The 22,795-nt window shown below is 34.4% G+C and overlaps 1 protein-coding gene across 2 annotated transcripts in view; it reads left to right on the top strand.

The window, feature by feature from the left end:
• The first annotated feature begins 1,637 nt into the window (after positions 1-1,637).
• mirr (iroquois-class homeodomain protein mirror) overlaps positions 1,638-22,795 on the top strand; it is a 45,880-nt gene continuing 24,722 nt past the window's right edge. The window contains exons 1-2 of one of the 2 annotated variants that reach the window (XM_089704567.1): positions 1,638-2,001; positions 18,407-18,711. In XM_089704567.1, the coding sequence (XP_089560693.1) occupies positions 18,439-18,711 (273 nt within the window). In that variant the 5' untranslated portion in view covers positions 1,638-2,001; positions 18,407-18,438. Of the gene's footprint in view, positions 2,002-18,390; positions 18,712-22,795 lie in introns of both variants that reach the window. The other variant, XM_089704507.1, reaches the window with a different exon arrangement.

Below are 22,795 nucleotides of genomic sequence, written 5' to 3'. Positions count from 1 at the left end.
TTATTTGTAAATAGCATAATAATAAATTAAAGATGGAATTTTCATCGACAACGCGACAAATAATAATATGTAAATTGTAAACATATCAATATATTTTATTATATAATTATGACATAAATATATATAATTATCAAACAAAATAACACGAGCTTATTTATAGCAGCTGTGACGGAGCAACATAGGTAATATTATGATAATAATTTCAAGTGGATTTCTAACAATAACATTGAGTAGGTTTAATGAATGAAGAGCTAATTTTAATTTATTTTTAATAACGGAAGTCAAATCCTTTTTTTACATAGATATATAAATGTGTCATGAAAACAATGCGTTTGTTTCATTGTGTTCGTGTTGGTAGGTACTAAAAGTTTTACAAGTGTTAAAAAACTTTTAACACTAAATACAGTGAGTAGTAAGTACAATGATCAAGTAAATAAGTGGTTGACAAGGTTTGTTTGTGTTCGATAGATTAATAAAATCCTAGATAAGAGAGGTGATGGCCGTGCGTGTATCCACGGCGCGGTGTGCACGACGACTGAGTTGAGCCGCGCGCCGCCCGACCCAATTGGTCGCTCGTCACCGCCCAGGGGAGGGGGCACTCACACAAATAACACCTAAGATAATTTATTTTATGTTACACCGTTTGAATATTTTATATCTGTGTGAGTTTTTTGCGTTCACTGTGAAATATTCGCGCGATAAGAAAGAGGGGATCGATCGAACGCTGCGCTTTTTCGACACTTGCTTTTGTTTAATTGTGGCGTCTTCTTGTTTTATTGTTCCATCGGTCATAGCTTGCCGCCTATTTGACGGACAGTTGGGTATGTCAATGTAATTCCTATAGGTTTTGTAACAATTGACCAATTAAGCTACCTGATATACCTATATCAGATATTTTATTAAAACAATTTATTTCGTAACATGTACAAGTATCGTAAATGTAACAAAAACATTTTGTATTCGCTCAGGCAATATATAAATACTAATAATTGTTTGGTGTTATCGTAGTGTAAATAATATAACCAATAAATATTGTCCAATGTCAATAAATTTGTCACAAAGCTGTATATAGAGCGACACTTATTGTACAAAGTGAGAATCTAAAGAGTAGCAGTATGTTAGTCTCGACGAACGCAATACATACACAGTAGAAATACACACTGAAGAGACCGTTAATACACTGTCACCGCTTACATGTTCCCACCGCGGAGCGACCCCAGCAGTATAAGCTATCGAGTACGCAGGCCGCAACGATTGACTACGAGACCTCTATAGCTACCTAATGTCGACGCCGCTCGAAAATAAAAATTACAAATGTCACGGTTACCTTTAATCACATGCAAAGCTATCATTAAGTCGGCTACGAAGTCGCTCGTCGTGCGTGTCCTCACTGTTAATTATCACAATATATAAGTATGAAAATGAAATAAAAGAGACCGCTTCATACCGACAGCGGCGTAAAAAATACGAGAAAAGAAAGAGACGCTTTTAAAAAAGAAAGGAGTGCATTCCCCCACCTACGTCGCCCCCACCGAACGGGGCCGCCCCGCAGCGGGCGCCACCCATCGCACCGCAAAAATCGAGAGCGTCGCTTGCCGCTTGCCGCGCGGGGTCAAACGGCGACGAGCGTGAAAAGAAGGAGAGGTGTGCGAGCAGCAGCGCCCGACGCACACAGAGCCACCCGTGCGTGTGCGCGCCGAGAGGGACGGCCGCGCCAGAGAGGGACGGCGGCGCCAATTACTATCACCTGGCGGGCAGCTACCGCATTACCCATTGCCGCCGCGCGCGCGACCACGCGCTCGCAACCCGCGGTCTGACTCGGCCCGCCGGCTCCCGCGAGCGATCGATCGCGCTGCACCGACTGCCCGTGCACTACTAGTGACAATATGAAACTGTGAAGTGACACTCAGTGACTGTGACGGACCTAACGTGATTTTACCAGCGATTTATTCAGTGAAAATGACCTCCCAGTTCGCCTTTCGTGGATCTCCTCCGAACCAGGTAACGGCTCGAAGCCGAGAGCTGTACCCGTTGAAATTCATTTAATGCACAGCGAAAATTTTATGTTGTTCGATTTATTATTTATTGGAATGTTTACGTGGTTATCTGTTTTGTCTTACGTTGCTACTTTTCAAAATAAATTCGTGTGAGTTACAAAATATTGTAGAGTTTGAAAGTAACGAATAACTAATTCGAATTAAATTCAACCGATGCAGTTTCGCTGCAACAATAATACCTACGGTACATATTATTGTTGTTTGATGCAAGCATAAACAATTGAAAAGCGATACCATTAGACGCATACAAATGTAATCAGCTTACAATATGCATGATTAAGAAAAGTATTTATATCTTTATTTTAAAACACATAAAGTATGCTACGATTCGTGTATTTAAATGGAGCCTAAATCGATTTGTTTAGGATTTCATTTTTCACAACCGCAGTAACCAAGTAAAGTAACTTTGTTTCCAAGTTATTGTAGAGGTTAAAAATAAAATGTAGAGTTTAATATTGTATTTATATTATTCAAAATTTCTTATCAGTTGTACTAACTATAAAATATGATTTAGGTACATCGATCGATATAAATAAAATCACATATTATATTAAGAATAATAGGACTATTAAATGAAAAACATAAATAGTTTCATAAAACAATGGTGATATTACCTACCTAGGTATATATTATTTTAATGTCTTTAATCTTGTTTCATACTGTAGTTATTTTAAGAAAGTTATTTTCTACAGAGTTGTTTAAAACAACGTTTATTTTAAAGTAAATAAATAAAACATAAATCATACTTAATTAAGAGGTTAATTGAAACTAATTTTAAATCTAAAAAACTGCTTGACGTGTGTATCGGTAAACTAGTCTTGTAATTATAAAATATTAATTCTGTAATTAGATTTATAATGCCACGCTAAACTTTCAGTTTCTTTAACTATAGCTACAAAATATTTAAGAAGTAATGTTCCAATTGGCTGTGCAGTAAATTATTCATTTTTTATTAATATTGATAAAATTAATTTGTAGGTTTTATTTTTATGTTTTCTTTTTCTAAATTCTTTCAGATTGTTGCTATTTTCTGGATAAATAAAAAAATACAATTGTTTATAAATTCCGTGAAGCATAATTTAGGCTACTTTCCCTCCTAAATAAAAACAAAATGTGTGCGTGTACTAGTGTACACACGTAAGAAGTGAAACTTCTTTATGACCTTATTTTTCAAAAAATAATTTACTATAGGTATGCAACTTTACAGAAATACGTCGAATCAAAGATGGCGCGTAACGGAAAAATGTCACGCGTAATGAAAAAATGTTACACTAAATTTTTTTCCAACCCCGATAAAGAAGTTTTACTTCAAAAAGTTAAAATGTCATAAGAACAGATGATTTTTGTAAGTATTGACAAATAAACGTTATCTATTATTGTCTTAATTAATTAATAAATCAGTTAAGAATTGAAACTGCAGTTGACTTTAAATAACTTTATGTTGAGATATTTTTCTTCCTTATTAAGCTATCATAATAAAATAAATAGCTATTTCAATTAATTACTAAAAACTTTATGACATAAAATAGGTCATATTATTAACAGTAAAATGCTATTATATTTAAGTATCATATTTAACTGTATATTCTTCTTCATATCACAGTAAAGATACATAAATGCATAATTACTTTAATATAAAATACATTAAAATTTCATTTAACCATTTAATGTTAAAACAAATTGTAAAATACAATTAACTTTTGGAACTATTCTTGATACCTATTATAAATTATGCCACTTTATTACCAATTTAACTTGACATATTCACATAGAAATCTTATCAGTCTACAAATCTTCGGAATATAATTTAAATTATACTTAAAAACAAGCAAACATCGGTACATTAATATTTTACTACAATAATACTTTGTTGGAAACGTAATATAACATTAATAAGTTTAACACTATTCATGCAATCGCTAGCAATTAATTTTTTTTGTTAGAAAATGAACACACTCGTTTCTAAAAATGGCCACCGATACTATTGAATTCATTTAATACTCAATTATAGCGGTGTCAACTTATAAGCAATTAGCATATAAAAATAATAAAATAGAGACTGATCAATTTATCACCCCATATCGATTGTAAACTCGCTTCATACTATTTGCATACAAAATAGCATCATAAAATATTTCGTTCGCCCCCATAGTAAGACAATTTTACCGTAACCCACAATTAGGTATAGTTCTTATGACGTGTACAAACTCCTTATAATTACAGAGAAGACGGTTTGCATAAACGTTGAACAATTAACAGGCTAGAGGTAATTAGGTCCTAAGCAAATAAGCTCCGAGTTTCAAATAAGTCCATTTGTGCCGTGTAGTGATGCCGTAACGTCTAAACCGTCGTTTTAAACTTTTATGAACAGGAAAATTATGAGAACGGCTTTTGAAGCTTCAATCTAATGAAGACTGAGTTAGATTTCAAATTAGACAATCGCTCTATTTTTTGTGAGGCTCTTATAAGAATCATTACGTTTCATTTTCTTATTATAATTATTGTGAGATGATAAGTAAAAGTCAATACCTATACTATATCTACCTATACAACCAAGGATAACAATGTCATAAATTCGTTTCTTGATTTTGCAATACTTTGTTCCAAATATAACCCTAGTTATTTCTGAACTTTGCATTCAATAAAAGCATTAAAACAGCGATAACTTAGCACTTCCATTAGTTGGATCTAAGACGTGTAGGTATGTGATACAATACAATAGTAAAAGATACGAAAGAAAAAAAAATAATCACTATAATAAATAAAACATTACTGGATAAGTCCAAAACTAACAAACGCTATCAGCTTAATAGAATTATTATCCAAAAATCAGTACAAAGCTAGCCAATATATTGGTCATAGTCACTTATTTGTTATCCGATAAAAGTTAATTAAATTTCATGGCTGTCGTATTAATATCGGCCTCATTATATTTATCTGTCCGTGTAGTGTGTGGTATATTGAAACAGTGAGTATGTTAGGACATTATTAAAGATAATGTTGGAATGATTCGGTTGCCGCGGGGCGCGAACTACTTTTGCTATCTCCGTGATAAGATGCCACCATGTGGACGGCGGCGGAGGGCTCGACCCCCTGCTTCAGAGGATTATCCTCATTATTTCTTACACTCTAGCTCCGACCGACTGCTACCTAATAGCTTTATATTGTGGGCGGTCAGTCGCCTTTCTTAGCCACCACTTCCAAAGCTTACGGGCTAAGCCTTATCGAACGGGATGTCTTATGATTTATTGCTTCTAATTATTTATTGAGACGAATTTTTGAACGATCAATCTCCGAGTTTTAGAGGCAATGTAATGTGATAAGTATATGACTGTCTATTATAAACAGATTACGTAAAGTGATGATATTTGTGATTCAACTTAAACATATGTTGCAATGGTACCTACCTACAATAGTCGGTAATTATTTCCACCGCCCTGGGTGTATTTAAAAACTATATTTATTGCGTCACGAAACCTTTGAATTGGTGAGTCATTAAACATCTGTAATCATTATCATTAATTACAGCATTTATTTGGTAATATATTTCATATACATATATTTGTATGTATGTATATTTTTTTTACTGTCACTTTGTAGGTAAATAGGATTAAATCTAAAGCCATTTCTCATATAGAACGATCATGAAATATATTATTTATGCAAAATACAATAATTTGATATGGTACCTTATAGAAAAAAATAATAAGTACACATAGATTATAGTTATAAACTATAAAACCTCTTGTATAAAAACATGATTTTATTTCAGAAAAAAAAATAGTAAAAGTATGTAAAATAGTCGAAGGAAATAATACAAAAAATTAACTATTTATTTAAATGTAAGTAGGTACCTACTATTATTTCAAAAACTTAGACAACGCCCTCACACCTTTGATAACAATTCTCATTAACTAGGTACTCAACATAACATAGTAGGTAGGATAATAATATTTAAACAGTTCATTAATTTCAAAATTTACAAAAGTACATATTATAAGTACAATTTCAGTTAGCCAATATAACAGTGCGTATTAAGTACTTTTTCAAATTTAAATGCAATATTAACTCATTGTTTGAATCGATAACGAAAATAGTATAATACAATTTACATGTTTTACTCACAAAAGCATTAATAATTCCAGATAGCCAACAGTCTCAGTATTTTATTTCTCTATCTGCATACCATTTCCGTTTTGAACGAAATATTACAAAAAACCTTACTTATTTAAAAATTTCGAGCGTAGATAAGCGTAATATAGATATGGATAACTCATCACCTGTTAGTAAAAAATTAATTATCGGTCCTTTTAATTCTATTTCGTTCCTAATTACATGGGTAAAGTGCTAGTGGATGATTTATAGATTATATTCATTGTTCTTCATATCTATTACTGCTTTTTATAGTTCCTAAGGTATTTGTTTTATGTTTAGTAGTTTTTTAAGTGGACTATCTTCTGGTCATTATAAGAATATTAATAGGCGTGTGTACTGTGTACCCATTATATATACGAATATGGAAACTATTTGGAATTGCTGTTTATGTTTCCGTACGCGATAAAATGGTTTTCTTAATCTCTTTTAAGCAATATTAATGCATACTATAGTATGAGTATAAAATGTATATTCATATCGATTGATTCAGCTATAAACCAAACGCATATTTTACTGTGCTAAAAATACATTAGAAAATATGAAAATATGAATACATATGAGTAGCCATTTCGTACGAATCTACCGTAACCATTTATATTAATAAAAGTCGCGATAAGTACTGCTGCAAATCGACCAAAAAGCTGATATTTTAAACAAAGAACTCAGTAAAAAACCGTCGTAAAAATGAAAGTATAGAATTTTTGTTGTACTCTCCACGGTCCAACGTTAAAATACGAGGAACGCGACATTTTTTCCCTTCCAGGCGTATCCCATTGCTTTCATGGTTTTTATTTAAATAGCAATTAAGAACAAGAATGGGCTGTAAATGTTTATGCAGAGTTGTGTCGTAGGTTTAAGAGCACGGTCCCACTAAAGCTCTACAATTTACTCTAAATAAACTTTGTTTAATACTCGTATTTACGCACGATTCTGGATACGCTCATGTGTGTCGGCTCGGATGTGTTTCGACTATTTTAAGTAGCGATTGATAAAGATGTTGATACGGTATCTACGTTACTTGTATCGCTTTTTCATATTATCTGCAATCTTGCTATTAATAGTGCAGGTTAAATGACAGTTTAAATTTATCGCATGAGAATGCGCATCTTTTTTATAAATTCAATTATCAGCAGTTATATTTGATGTCAATACTCAGAACGACTTGCATCCATACTAATCACAAGCCTTTATAACTCATATTATGTAACAAAATCAACATAATATATTCAATAGATACTATGTATTAAGTATACGTATACTAACATAAATGTATGCGTCTAAAATAAATAACATTTGTAGGTACAGTCGTAAGGACTTGAAGTAAAGCTTACAAACATTTGTACACAAATGAGGTGTAACATACAAGTTAGTATTTAGGTCACACTGTCGCGCTAAGTGTGAAACTTGCAGTCGTGGTACTCATGAATATTTCGAGACCTCAGACTGATTAAAATTCCCTCCCTCCATCCTTAAGTACAGTATTGAGATGCCATTAGTTTCGCCTCCTGTATTTGTCCGAATTCAACATCTGTGTTTTGTTATCGTTAAGATATTTCGATTTTGTTTTTAATTTTTACAGATTATGTAATTCGCTGATACGTTGCATTTATAGATCACGTTTTAGTTTATTTAAATTGTTACATAATAGATATAAAATTAAAGAGGTTATGCTTTGATGATTATAAAATCACAAAATCATACATTACTTGAATAAGAGAGAGATGAACAAAACTAAAACTAAGGTTACAGTTTAACAGTCCTATCATCAATGAGACAATTTATACAATAAACAACTCTGAACATTTGAAAATATGGCACATTGCAAGAATGCATATTATCCTAATAACGTCTGATTTAAAAATCCTTATTAATCTGTAATCCTAACCACTGCGACAGCCACACTTTCAAATTAACAAAGGAATAAATTCATGGACATAACCCCGTTCCAGGCTGGTCGCAACTCAACAGCTCGGGTCTCAAAAGAGAACAAAACACGGCACCATTCATTTAACTTCATAATGAGCCATGAACAATCTTCATCATTTCTGCAGTTTGCACTCCGACGGAGACCTGACCCCTTTTTGCTCGTACGCGCAATTTAACGTTCCATGCTTACCTTTTCGATTCACAAATAAAGAATAATAAAGACGTAATTAAGTAAACTCCGGCCACTATTGTTCTTCGAGTCAGTTTGTTTTACAAACGTAATGTGATATTTTTTATAAGCTTAAATACGATGTATTTTAATTTAAAAATTCCAGTCGTTCATGATTGGATTAAAGCGCTATAGTTATACAATAATTCCGAACGCGAAAGAGGGTCAATAATCCGCGTGTCGAGTAATAAGTTTTTAATGTCTAGCTACTTTTTTTCTATCGGACTCGTATGTTGCATGTGTTATTGAATTTCTACATACTTTATACGCGAGTTCTTAAGCACAAAAAATGTTGACAGAAAATTTTTAATAACGAAACTTTATCATGCATGCTAAGATGACGCGGTTCGGTATTATAGTGTCGGAATAAAAAAATGTTGTCAAAAGTTAATTAACACCAGATCAAAATAAAAGAGGAATAATTTTCGCACACGGGACATCGATTTTTAGCCAAGCGTGAAATTTGGTCGAGATGGCAAAACCGACACACCTGGCGTTATACATGAAGCCGATAAACACATTAAAATTATCCTCGAGCGAGCCACAACCCCTAATCAGATAGGCGAAGCGATTCTCAGAAAGTTTAATTAATTTCTCCGAAATCATGGGAGTCGTTCATGACGATAAGTATTATTTTATTCACTGGTTATGGTGGCGTAAGCGTATGAGCGTAGTAACCGGATTTGTGTGGCTGTGTTCGTGAGCGAAAGAGATAACGAACGCCATCTATTGTAATATCATCACGCAACAATGAGAGACTTAGAGAGTTGTAATGTTTGTTGACAGAAATCATTTTCCTATCGCGGAGGAATGTGGAATCTGATTGCGTCATACGCGAGCTGAACTGCGCTTTAGCTGAACCGAATTATTCACCGTATCTGAATAACTCCCGAGGAAGGATCCCACTATCTAAATTACACGTGTTTGACAATTAGTAGCGTTGTATCGCCCACAATCGGAACGTACGAGGTGTGCACATACTATAACTGTCACTTGTCACCTCATCACGGCGCAGAATCTTCGAGAAATCGGCGCGGTCATAAATGTTCTACGCTAGACGTCAACACATCCATCCGAGCGCAGGCAATTCCTGGGAAATTAGAAGTCCGACGTTCTGAAAAACATCAAAGAGACGTCCAAATCAAACGTTTATCATATACAGGTTGTAATGATAATATCTTAGATATAACTTATCGACTGGTGCATTGTATTTGCCGCATATCAGTCGGTATTGTTACAAGTGATTGCGACTTCAAAAGAAATATAATTAGCCGATTATTAGCTTTGTCGGCTACTTATTACGTAGTGCGAATACAGGGTGGTTCATTTAATTAACTTATATAAGCTTCGTAAAGAATCCGCAATAAAATAATTAAGTGACACACATATGCGTCCGTAAAACATAAATGTTAATTGCCGTGGAGTTATTCCGTTATTAAAAAATGTGAATATCATATGGAAGCTAGGTTCCTTTTATCGCCGTACATTAAAGAGTTAAAAGAGGCTAAATGTAGATTCCACAACCGTGTGTTTGGTTTGGAATTCGCAGTTATTTTAGTAATAGTGGTCGATTAGTAGGTAACGACAGGGAGTAATAAAGGATCGTTCGGGAACAGCACGGGATGTTTTGAATTGGCAGCGCTTTAATGGCGCCAATATTCGATAATTCAATATACGATCGCATTATGCGATTTGAACATGTGTAGGGCTATCGAGTTTTATGACGTTAATGATAAATTCGGATTGGGTACCGGACCGTAACGCCGTAGATAACCGCAATTGCCTAGGTACGTAATTTTAGGCAGCCATACCGTGGAATTTCGGGATTTGCTCTCATAATTGATTAGGTGTATCATTGAAAATTAATCCATGTACTCTCGGACTAATTATCGAAATTGAGGTTATTTGGCGAATTAACGAAATTTCAACACAGTTTTTTAATAATAATTTAATTAATTGATATGTTATGATTTAGGAGCATACTGTATGTATCAGTATGAAATGATAAACTGATATTAATCTAATAACTTTAATGTATTGTTATGAAAAGTTCACAGAAGTTTTTTCCAATTCGAAACTAAATCCAATAAGTATCAGAAACTAGCTGAAGCATGCGGACATTCTGTACAGGTATTGAAAAATATTTGCTTCCTTTATTACAAGGTACACTTAGATATTTATGTGAAATACTTACATGTAATAATTTAACTATATTTTTTTAGTTTTAATGCTTGGTCGAAAGCCTTAAGATTCATTTAAGTTTAAGTTTTCAAATAGACATTTGATTCAAGTAATAACTAATGAGTTATATAAAATTACTGTAAAATTAATATTTATCAACGCCATTACGGGAATAAAATTTTCAAACTTCCATAAAATATTTCTCGTCAATATACACACAGAAACGGCTAATATAAAAACAGTTCACCCAGGTCAAGCAAAATAGCGACGTTATTATTAGATTCACTCAAACACATGTTATGCTGAAAGCCGATAAATCTCTTAAATCAAAACGACTTCATTTAACGAACATACAATGAGTTAAAGCTGTATTAGACCGGGAGATAACAAAATTTCGAGTCATTTGTAACAGGATGGCGGTTCTACAGGGGTCTTAGTACGCAATGACAAAAAGAAAAATGATGGTGTGAACGCTGGTACCGGTGGGTTAGTCGCGTGGGCGTTAGTCGAACTCGTCGGAAAAATAGCGAAAGTCAAACGATTTGTAATACAAAAATTTTAGAATTTACCGATAGCCCATAAAAAAGAAGTAGGCGGTAGTGTCATGCCATACTTTTCCGGTATGACTTACAGCCCGCCATACCGACGCGAATGTGTTGATTTAAAAAAAACAATTATTCAACCATTTGTACCAAGCTAACTTTTGCACAGGTAACCATCGTCGTGCAGCCATTTACGAAAATCGCCATGCCATACTTTTCGGACGATTCCAAATGGTCGCCATACCGCCGAAAATCTGCAAAATTTTTTTATTTCGCCTATCTTTTTGTACCAGTATTGCATTTGGCTTTTTGGAGAGTATTTGATAAAATGTGACCATTATTATATTTGCCATACTTCTAGTAGGGGGAAAAAGTGCTGTCATACTTGAAAAATTAATTTATTATTAATTTATATAAGTGAAGATTTCCAACACCTAGATCTTTGAAATTTTGTATTTATATTCGTTGATCCTCAAACTTACAGGAAAAATAAGTGCCATACTGTTACAAATCGTTTGACTTTCGCTATTTTCCGACGAGTTCGACTAACGCCCACGCGACTAAGCCGCCGGTACCAGCGTTCACACCATCATTTTTCTTTTTGTCATTGCGTACTAAGAACCCTGTAGAACCGCCATCCTGTTACAAATGACTCGAAATTTTGTGTCAGTATCTCCCGGTCTATATGATTGAAGAACGAAAAATACACACAATCATATAACTTAATTAACTGATAAAAACGCATCAATATTAAAATTAATATGCAGGTAACTAAAATATTTGCGATGTAATAAAACAAAAAACAACACCATCTATAAAGGACCTTTTAATTTAGTTTATCAATTTTATTAAATGAATTGAAACATTTTAGCAACATGATATGATATCCTTATCCATTACGCATTAAGTGTTTAAATATATTATAGTTATTGAAAGGAAACGAAGCAATTTCCCAAAAGAGTCGTAAAAGTTACAAAAACACCGGATTTGATTGAGCGAATCCAAAGTTTCGGATTGTTGCCATCTCAATTTTATGAATGAGCTGTTTGAATGAAACACAATTATAACGCTGTTTCGCTTGAGATGACCATAATATACGAATCAATGGTTTTGAGATATATTTTTAAACTGGACTTTCATCCATACTAATATTAAAAATGCGAAAGTAACTCTGTCTGTCTGTCTGTTACTCAATCACGCCTAAACTACTGAACCAATTTTCATGAAATTTGGTATGGAGATATTTTGATACCCGAGAAAGGACAAAGGCTACTTTTTATCCCGTGAAAATGACGCAATCCCGGAAATCCCACGGGAACGGAAACTATGCGGGTTTTTTTTTGACTGCGCGGGCGAAGCCGCGGGCGGAAACCTAGTAAATAAATAACCGTAGAATTTTAAAACACACGTATGCTAAGCTACACCATGTAGAAGTACAAAACTTTCAAGAAATACTTGTAGCCTAATTAGTTATCATAATAATATCTAACTATCGGTGAAGATCCCTTCAAAGCGTTTTGGGAGCTTAGCCAACATAACATTTTTGAGTAAGTCATTAGAGTAGATGCTAATTTCAATTGCGTGATAAGCTTATAATTTGATATAAAATCATAGCCTAATTATTTACTCATAATAATAATATCTATCTATCGGATAAGATCCCTCCAAAAATTAAAGCGTTTTGGAGCTTAGCCAACATAAACATACCCTAACATTTTTGGATAAGTCATTAGAGTAGATGCTAATTTCAATTGCGTGATAAGCTTATAATTTGATATAAAATCATAGCCTAATTATTTACTCATAATAATAATATCTATCTATCGGATAAGATCCCTCCAAAAATTAAAGCGTTTTGGAGCTTAGCCAACATAAACATACCCTAACATTTTTGGATAAGTCATTAGAGTAGATGCTAATTTCAATTGCGTGATAAGCTTATAATTTGATATAAAATCATAGCCTAATTATTTACTCATAATAATAATATCTATCTATCGGATAAGATCCCTCCAAAAATTAAAGCGTTTTGGAGCTTAGCCAACATAAACATACCCTAACATTTTTGACTAGATCTAATCCAAAAAATAACAAGTTCAATTGCTTAATAAGCTTTTAATTTGATATAAAATCATATTTTTCTATATACTATTTTTAAATACAGGCTACAATCAATTTATTATAAGGGTTTTTGCTTACAATATATTAGTCATATTTTACAACAAAGAGGGCATTCAAGAAACAAGCGAATTCTTAAAGGCCGGAAAAGCAGCTGTTCACTTCAGATAGTGAGATTGTTTATGGCCTACATTGATAATTTGTCTGAAAAAATAGATACGATAAAATAAATTGTGATCTTAAATTGTTTTAAGTTCAGAGAAAGCCGTATGTGTTGTTGTAATATTTGCAATCTTTAATCTTTTGGAACTTTTTTATCGGATTAATTTTCTTAACTACCAGTGGATTGAATATGCAATGCTTTACAATTTCTCTCAGACATGATCCGGAAATAAAGATCAGCCGAAAATATATCTCGATACACTATGCATTTATAAAAGCATTACAACGCATTTATCGTTTTAGTGCTGTGGCATATTTATAAGTTGGCCGGTTCCTTCCTATACCGGCAGTATATTTCACCGTTCCCCAAATCGTCCTTAATTAGGGAAGGTGTGAATTCCACCAAAGGTATTATGCGTTCGGGGGTGGGCCAATTTAACTTATCATCGTGGATATCTTTAAGCGGGATTCGGGCGGGTAGTAATCGCTCGACGCACCATGTAATTGTCCAATTAAATACACAATTTTATGTAAATATCGCGAGATGATTATACCAGAATAACAGCCGTTTTGAATTTTACAATAACACATTGTTCGAAAGGTGTTTCGGCCGAGTCACTGACCTGTGTGAATCTGATGAAAGTTTGAATGAAGTTCCACATCGATCGCATGTTTCTAACGTCGATGTTTCGAGAAACTGCAAATAGTAGTAATTAATTAATGTTCTCCTATTATCGCTTAGTTAAAAATCACACGATTATTAGGTGTTCATTGTTTAACAGAATAACGTTTTTTGTAACAGTAAATGTTGCAACGTTACACATTAAATGCAAGCTTGCTGTACTTTTACCCATATTGATAAGGTCAACGATGTTTTTATTCGAAGAGGAAATTATAAAAACTGCCCTAGAGGTTTTCGATATGACTTGATCTATTTAAATGGCGTAAGTTAGTTATAGTCTCGTATCCTGTTATCGTAGTTAGCTTGAGGTTGTTATTCAATATTTGTGTAAATATTATAGGTTGCAATACCGCGATAACAAATGCTTTAATATATATATGAATATTCATATAGGATGCATTTGCGTTAAACAATTATTGGGCGCGTTCGCTTTTGAAATAATAAAGCGAGGTTGACGTGTTGCGCGGAGGTATAGGTATGTCGAGGATGTTACTTTTAGAATGCAGTGCAGTGTTAAATCCAGGTAGGTCATTATATAAAAGGGGATTTCACACGTCTGAGCGTTCACAAGTTGCCCTAATCCAGGTGTTACCGTTTAGTCCCTATGACGAACTGATTCACGTCCATTCCAGCTTTCGCCTCTCGATTTCTAGATACCTATTCTGTGGATTTTAAATAATGTTTGGCTTAAGATAGACGTCGAAAACTTTTTTTAAAATCTCTATAAAAACATAATGCACTTTCACGAGTGCTAAACGGTATTTGTTAATCATCTTATTTGATTCAAATTTCAAACATGTCTATCTCCAGTTGTTTACATTGAGGATCCAAGCCTGCTTTATGCACGCATAAATACAGTTTTGTACAAAATTAACGGCCACGTGATTGTAGATTGAACAAATTATGATATAATTAAATTTAATTGCAATTAACAAAGTGCAGGATCGAGAATCACTCTCAGGCACGGCGTGGAAGCCAACGCTCCGTGACGCTGTTCCCTTATCAACAATTTAATCACTTTGTCATAGTTTTTGTTTGTGTATAGCATGTTATATTACCATCGGCTTATCTACACGAAGTTCATCTATGTTTCTCCCATGGCAAATATCTAACTGAGTTCCATAACAAAAACATAATTAATTAGCTCTGATTTTAATGTATTGGTCTTTGTTATACTTACATTAATAATGCAAAGGATATTGCGTGTTACTTTATTATTCTCGTACTAAAATAGACGTTTCTGATTTCCCTCCATTTAACAAAAAAATCAAACAATTGATAATTTAATGCCGTTACAAGAAAAAGTATAATTAAATCAAGGTACTTTTATTGCACTTATTTTCCTTGCAATTTGTCCTCTTATAAATTATAATATTGTATATATCGCTATCCTACTAAAACCTCTACTAAACAGAATCTTGATACTTTATAAGTCAAGGCATCATTTGTAATTTAATCCCGCGGAATAAGTTGATAACGTTTTAGTGACACAGGTTCCTTTGTCCGTCTTGTCTTTGAGCATATTAGTCGAATTACTATACAAGGTCCACCTTACTGTAAATTTTTAAAACGCCAGCAAAAAAACTAGGTACCTGCTGCGTCGTCACTCGACATGTCACCAATATTTTTTGCTTGCTGATGTCTTTAACAAAATCGATGTCACCGGGTCCGATTTCTCGTAGATTAAAGTTTTTACATTATTTAACAAATAGATCGGGTCGCGTACGCTCGAATATTCAGATACATGGTTTAACACTTAAAAGGGCTTAACGACTTTAACACATCCTGCGGGTTACGATAAAAAAGGGAAAAAGAGAATACTTCTTGTGTTTGTTTTTTAAAAGATGTCTGCAAGAGATAAGATGGAGCGGCACTTTAATCCTGAACCGTCCGATATTTGAAAAGGATGCGATGACAACTTTTTTTTGTTTTTTTTTTAATCTAATAAATACACATTAGTGCGTAACTAATACTCACGTAAAACACATATTGTAGACAATGGTAAACTTTTAATATACATTAAGTAGATATATAAATTTCTTGTAATTATTTCTGTTTAAGAGCGAGCCTCCTAGTATTTATTATGTTTATCAATGCAATTACTTATTTTGATGCACTAAATTTATTCGCCAAATCAAATGCCTATTTATTTGATAGGTCCTTCGTATTATTTATTTATAATATTACTATATTACACTTATAACAAAAACTCAGTAACAAATCATCTAACATCTAATAACCTGCAAACAAGTCAGATTTAAAAAGCCATACAGCTAACCATTTATTAGTGCGGGCATTATCAGACCGTTTTGCTGTTCCAACAATTAATGCTCCTGATAAGGCGTGCACTCACTCATCGAAGCACTAGACACCCACTTAGAATCGTACAAACTACTCCCAAGTGATATATCGACTCGAGATAAAACTCACTTATTGTATTCATAAATATTATTCAAATCAATAGCTTAAATTTATCTGGTACTTTTGTTAACCCTTATGGGTTGTTTGCTTAATTATTGTTTATCTTTTTGTTTTTTAATTGAACGTTAATTTCACTTCTAATAAGTATCTTTATATATTCTCTTCAAATATATTTGTTTAATTGCATTGCTTCATCAATTAGTAAACTTTTGAAACAATTTCGGTATAAGTCCGAATATGCGACATTGCAAAAACGTTGACAACGATGGGTGTTACACAAATGGTCTCATAAGTGGCTGTTTCCGCGAGCGTCTCTCGAGACCCTGGTGGTGATAATCACATGTGATGATTATGAGACCTTCGAGTGTCAAACACTTGTAAGCATCGGTCCCTTAAGGAAAAACATACACAAACATAGAAAGCTTCGACATTAATTATATTCATAGCCGTGATAACTGAATGTAATCCTAGCCAATACCAATCGGTACCTATTTCTAAACTATAAATATGCAACCTATTTATTCGTACGTATGTATTTCCTAGTACAACTCGTTCCATAATGGCTGCCAACACGGATAAATCAAACATTATGTTATACTGATATTTCGTCGTTTCATTCAACCAACATTCGTATCATTTGAACGGATTGAATCCCTTTTAAGCACCGGCGTCAATTTCAGTGGGTGACGTGGAACACTCCGATTCGATCTCTATTACGATCGACATTAGGTCGGGTTAACAGCGGCACGGCAATAATACCTATAGCCCTGGAACCTGCGGTATAGGTAGTGTTGCGAGTAAGGATTAAATAACTATGCAGGGTATGTAATGTACGTAATGCAGGGATTCGACATTTAACGGCTTCGGGATTACCTCGATAATACCCTCGGCACAATAAATGTTTTCAGGCGCGGTGGCAAGCGCTGCCTCGCGATAGGTCGAAATTTTCAAACAGCCATGTAAAATGGCGTTAGCGTTTAGGGTGGAAGCCCTATTTCTTCTAGGTCACAGCTCCGCCTCGGCCGGTCGGCAGCGTCGTGACAATACGCTCCTATCGCGAGTCGCGACTCGCAACTGTCTTACGCAACTAAAGGTTAAAAACGACACATTTACAAGCGAAACGTTTAACGCCACACAGAAAATGTCAGAGAGCGTTATCACAATGCGAGAGATCTATACTCAAATATAATTTATTTCGTCCGGAAATATCCTATAATAACACGGAAAGGACACAAAGGCAGTATAATTCTTATTTTCTTTCAACTGACGGGTCGTATCATAAGCGGGTGGCATTTCTCGGTTTTTAATCCTATTGAGAGCAGCATTTGTTAGGTCAGCGGGACCATTTTTCATCCGAATGACAAATATTTAGAAAGTTATTTATCCACGTATGAATCCGCAACGCTCAATCGGAAAGGACGTTAAGGGACGGTTCGCGAGCTTCCTTTGTTCGCTTTCAACGATTCAATATTTGCTCTACGACCGCGCAATCGATTCAGGTAGGCCGGTAGATAATTCCATTATGACAATAATGTGTTCCGCCTGAGCCCATTGTAATCGTATTCAAAATTTATCAATCGCGTCGCATTAGCGTCAAGACGACGCATAATCTAATTCGCACAATGCGTCGAAAGGGTTTCGCGAGCGTGTCCGATTTGCGTACGTCGACTGATGAGGCGGCGGCTACGCCCCGGGTGCACCCCTTGCAATCGTTAAATCCTCATCTATAACCCATTTTTTCGCGCTCGTATTTCAATATGCGTCAAGACTGATGGATAACCACGTAAGCATGCAACGCGACAGTGCTGTGCGAGGAGGCCTCCGATATCTTTTTTTGTGTACCTATAACATTGTGTGTGTTGCAAACGCGAATGTGGAAACTCGCCATAAAGGCATTTCAAAATTTACAACTTACAGAGCACCATATCGACAGCCTCCAACAGTCCGCCGCCGGCGCAGGCGGGGATGAGCGGTGGGGCGGGGGGTGCGGCTCGGCCGAGCTCGCCTGCCGCCGCCGCCGCCCGCTGCTGCGACACGGGCCGGCCGATCTTCCAGGACCCGATCACGGGGCAGACCGTGTGCTCTTGTCAGTACGAGTTCCTCAACTACCAGCGGCTGGCGTCGGGCGTGCCGCTGTCCATGTACAGCGCGCCGTACCCCGACGCGGCCGCCGCGGCCGGCATGGCTGCCTACTTCCCCGCGCTGGCCGCGGACCAACCGCCCTTCTATGCCAATACAGTAAGTATCGCCTAATGTAAGCCATACACGCTACGTTCTAATGTACAGGTATGCTTACGCAGGTCACTTGACGTATGTGGGGACGTTCAGGTATACCTTTCAGATCTTGTTCCAGTCGCCTGTAAAGGCTCACAACACAGGTCTGCTCCCACACACGTCCATATACAGGTCTCTACCTCATATAACGGTCTACCTGCGCAGGTATACCTGTACAGGTAGACCTGTCAGGTGTACCGTAGCGTATGTGACAGCCATATCGAAGACTCCAACCAACTTTTACAGGTGATATTCAGAAAATGCGTGATAAACTTTTTAGGCCAATCAATCAAATAAATATAATAAAATTAAAATAAATAATATTTGTTTTTATCGTAATCACACGTCCAAATATTTATACGATTACTTTTTATAATGTAGATTAAGGATTCTTCATTAATCTTATAAAATCCGTGTAACATCAACTCGTGTCATATAAATTTAGATAAAATTGGTTGATAACTATAAATAAATCAATATTTAATAGCGGCGGACACATATATACTTAGGGACTCCATGAATGATGAATCATTAAGTATGTTATAATACCCACCTACCTAAACTTTATAATTTACCATAAATAAGTATTCTTACATTATAATAAATAAGGCAAAATAAACATTAAGGAATTAGGCTTAGTAGTTTATCAATTTAAAAAAAACACATCAAAATATATCCTACACAAATAAGTGAACCAACAAACGCCCGAAGAATATTATTTGACCCACATTCCAATGATTAAATCGAAATCCGCGTCAATCAATGTGCTAAATTAATTATGTATTCTGTTCAATTAAATTGAAATGAGTTGTGTTATGGTGTTTTGCTTTACGTATGTCGAAACGTTGGAATTGTATAATTCGTGTGTACACTGTACAGCAAATGTACCTATTTTTATTGACACGAATTCTCTCGTCACAAAAACAATATTTATATAACACTAGCTTTCCGCCCGCGGCTTCGCCCGCGTTTTTTGAGAAAAACCCGTTCCCGTAGGATTTCCGGGATAAAACCTATCCTATGTCCTTTCTCGGGTATCAAAATATATCTATACCAAATTTCATGCAAATTGGTTCAGTAGTTCAGGCGTGATTGAGTAACAGACAGACAGACAGAGTTACTTTCGCATTTATAATATTAAGTATGGATTTAAATTGTCACAATTCAATTTTTATTTGTTAACATAGTAAAACAAAATCTGCAAATTGAGACATCTATTCCCGTGCAAAATTAGATCGAAAGTATGTACTACATTTTTACAATCGCTAAACCAAATAGAAAGTGTTGTATAGGTGTAAAAAATGCGACATTCATAATCAGTTTCTATGTTACACTTGAAGCTAGATCAAAAACACGATTTATAAACTTGTTCGCACGTTGTATGGCATTGATCTTTATCTGACATGCTAATGTGGGCCTAATGAACTAAATCTATTTAATTATAATTACAAATAGGAAACCTCATTTGACAACAGGTGCCATTGTGACCTTAACACCATGTTTACCATATTTTTATCTATTAAGGTTTTAATTATGTGGTTGAGCGTACAGAAACATTTTTATACAGTTATTTTTCAAATATATGCACATTGGTAAATGACTAAATGTTAATCTTGAATAAACTTGAACGTTTAAAAGTACTTTGCATCTTTAAACCATAAAATTAATTAACACAAATATCTTATATATTAAACATTTAACTATAATTATGTTACCTATGAAGGTACTAGGTACGAAGTATAACAGTGTCATATATTATTATGAAAGGTCGATACATATTATAATACGAAAAATAAATGTCGCAAAAACGCAAGTGTGTAAGTCACCTTAATAGACATATGGTTTAATATGTATGAAACCACACTGCTTGTAATTAGCTATGTTATATAAACATTAAACAGGTAAACTTATAGAAAGAAACGAAAGAAACATGTCGTGTTTAATGTCAATAAAATGCTATTTGATAACATTTTTTATTATAAATGGCAATAAATCTATTGTTATGTAAAATAACTACGTTTTACGGCTTAATATAATTATAAAGATATTTGAATTATGGTTTTTGTTGAAAATCTTAGACGTTTGTTACAATGTAGGTAATGTAAGTAGGTATATGAAATGAGTGTAGCCTATAGGTTGCGATATTTTAGCCAATACCTTGATAAAATATCGCAACAACATTATGTTTTAAAAAACGTAATATTTCCGTATATTTTAGATATTTCTTAACCAACGCATTTTATTCTGGAATACCTCTAGTTTATTTAAAACTTATTATACATATAATATAACCATCTGCTATATCTGCTATATCTAAACAGGTCCTAACAATTCGCAAACACTCAAACAGCTATTCGCGTAAACATCAATGAATCACTTTTGGAATAGTTGTAGAACTATATTATAGACAAGGTAACGACGGCTATAAAATTGTGATGATACCAAACCCCTCATTAATATATACGAAACGAGTTATTGACACGTTTTCGCACTATCTCGCCAGTATCAGTAGACAATCAGACATTGTATAATATTATACATTATTAAAAAGCGGGACAAATTAGATCTTTATCATTTAAAAGCAAATTCGTTTTATACTAGTCGTAAAGGAAATTATTCGACGCCGTACCTATAAATAAATGTCAAATTTAATTATTGTATAGAAATGAAAACGTTTTTTTGAAATCAATGTTTTTCGAAATATTTCGACTCCCGTGTTCGCTTCATACGCTAAAGGATGTTTTCGATACACGAAAACTCGTTTCATCAAATCGAGATATCATTAAACTAAAGAAGATTAAGAGCCAGCACTTATAAGTACCTTTTTTAATGTCTTTTTTGTCCTCTATAAAAAGTATTACCTTGAAATAATTAGGATCCGATGTCAAAATATCCCAGTAAAAGAGGCTGCGAGCATCTTTCATCGTGTTAAGTAGATTTAACAATAACCGTCTCCGAATAAAGAATACATATAAATTAGAATCATAATCCGATGATGCATGTTCTTTACAAAAAACGCTCCTACCTCGGTCGGGTTTAATAACTTAATACGTTTAACAAATGTATTGAGATTCCAGCGACGCACTGAATAATGAGTTATCGCCTACCGAATTCAATACGTGATGGTGATAGTACCTATAGATTATCGTATTGTCTTACCGCGTTTCACATGTGGAACTATTATGCGGTGATAATAGCCGCTATAGAGGTACGGCGGTGTGGGTGACGGAATGATAATTATGTTAATATAAAAGTAGCCAGGCGCGTTATATATGACGTAGTAAAGCTGGAGGAAGGTGTTAAAAGGTGTGGTCGAGAACGTGTGCCGGTAGACGATTCAATCATTCATGGAGATATGATCATTTATCATATGGCGAAAGTGTGAACTTGCGGCCGATCCGTGCTCTCGGTGGTATCTTTTTTTCCATTCACACGTTTTATTTTGAATACGACGTTTGAGCGTTCCCAGTTTTTTTCGTTTTTCATTCAGCGGTAGTTATAAAATATGTCGGTATGTTAAATATTGGAAGTTTTTTACTTAATATGTGAGCTTGATGTTTTTTGTTGCATTCTCGGTTTGATAAATCTTCGATGTATATGGTAGTCAATTTGCCGATCGATATAGTGACAAAAAGGTAGTTCAACTGTATAAAAAAACGTAACGAGTGAATGTTTACTTATTTACATATTCCTGTATTTTTTCCTCAAACAACTATCACTAATCTAATGATTTATAAATCTATCAAAAACTGTCAAATAAAATGACAGAAAAACTATCCAAATTCAAATTAAGGTATTCATGATGCGTCGAAATAATATTTACGACGTATTTAATTGATCAATGCGTCTACTCATATGGTGACACAGAACGGAAACTACCTAAATCATAACCAAAAAAATATAATTTATAGTTACAATGAAGTGGATAGAAATAAATACATCACTTCGCTAGAACTGATTTAATAGATAGTTTATTATTAAAAGCACTTTTATGAATTACAGTTCCACTAAATCATAAAATTTGTTAGGTTAATAAAACACTTATTTA

The sequence above is a fragment of the Colias philodice genome, chromosome 1 (genome assembly GCF_061535455.1).
Source record: "Colias philodice isolate Cphi_HAF_F1 chromosome 1, ilColPhil1 Martin Lab GWU primary, whole genome shotgun sequence".
Taxonomy (NCBI): Eukaryota; Metazoa; Arthropoda; class Insecta; order Lepidoptera; family Pieridae; genus Colias; species Colias philodice.
This window is presented reverse-complemented; position numbering and strand designations above follow the sequence as displayed.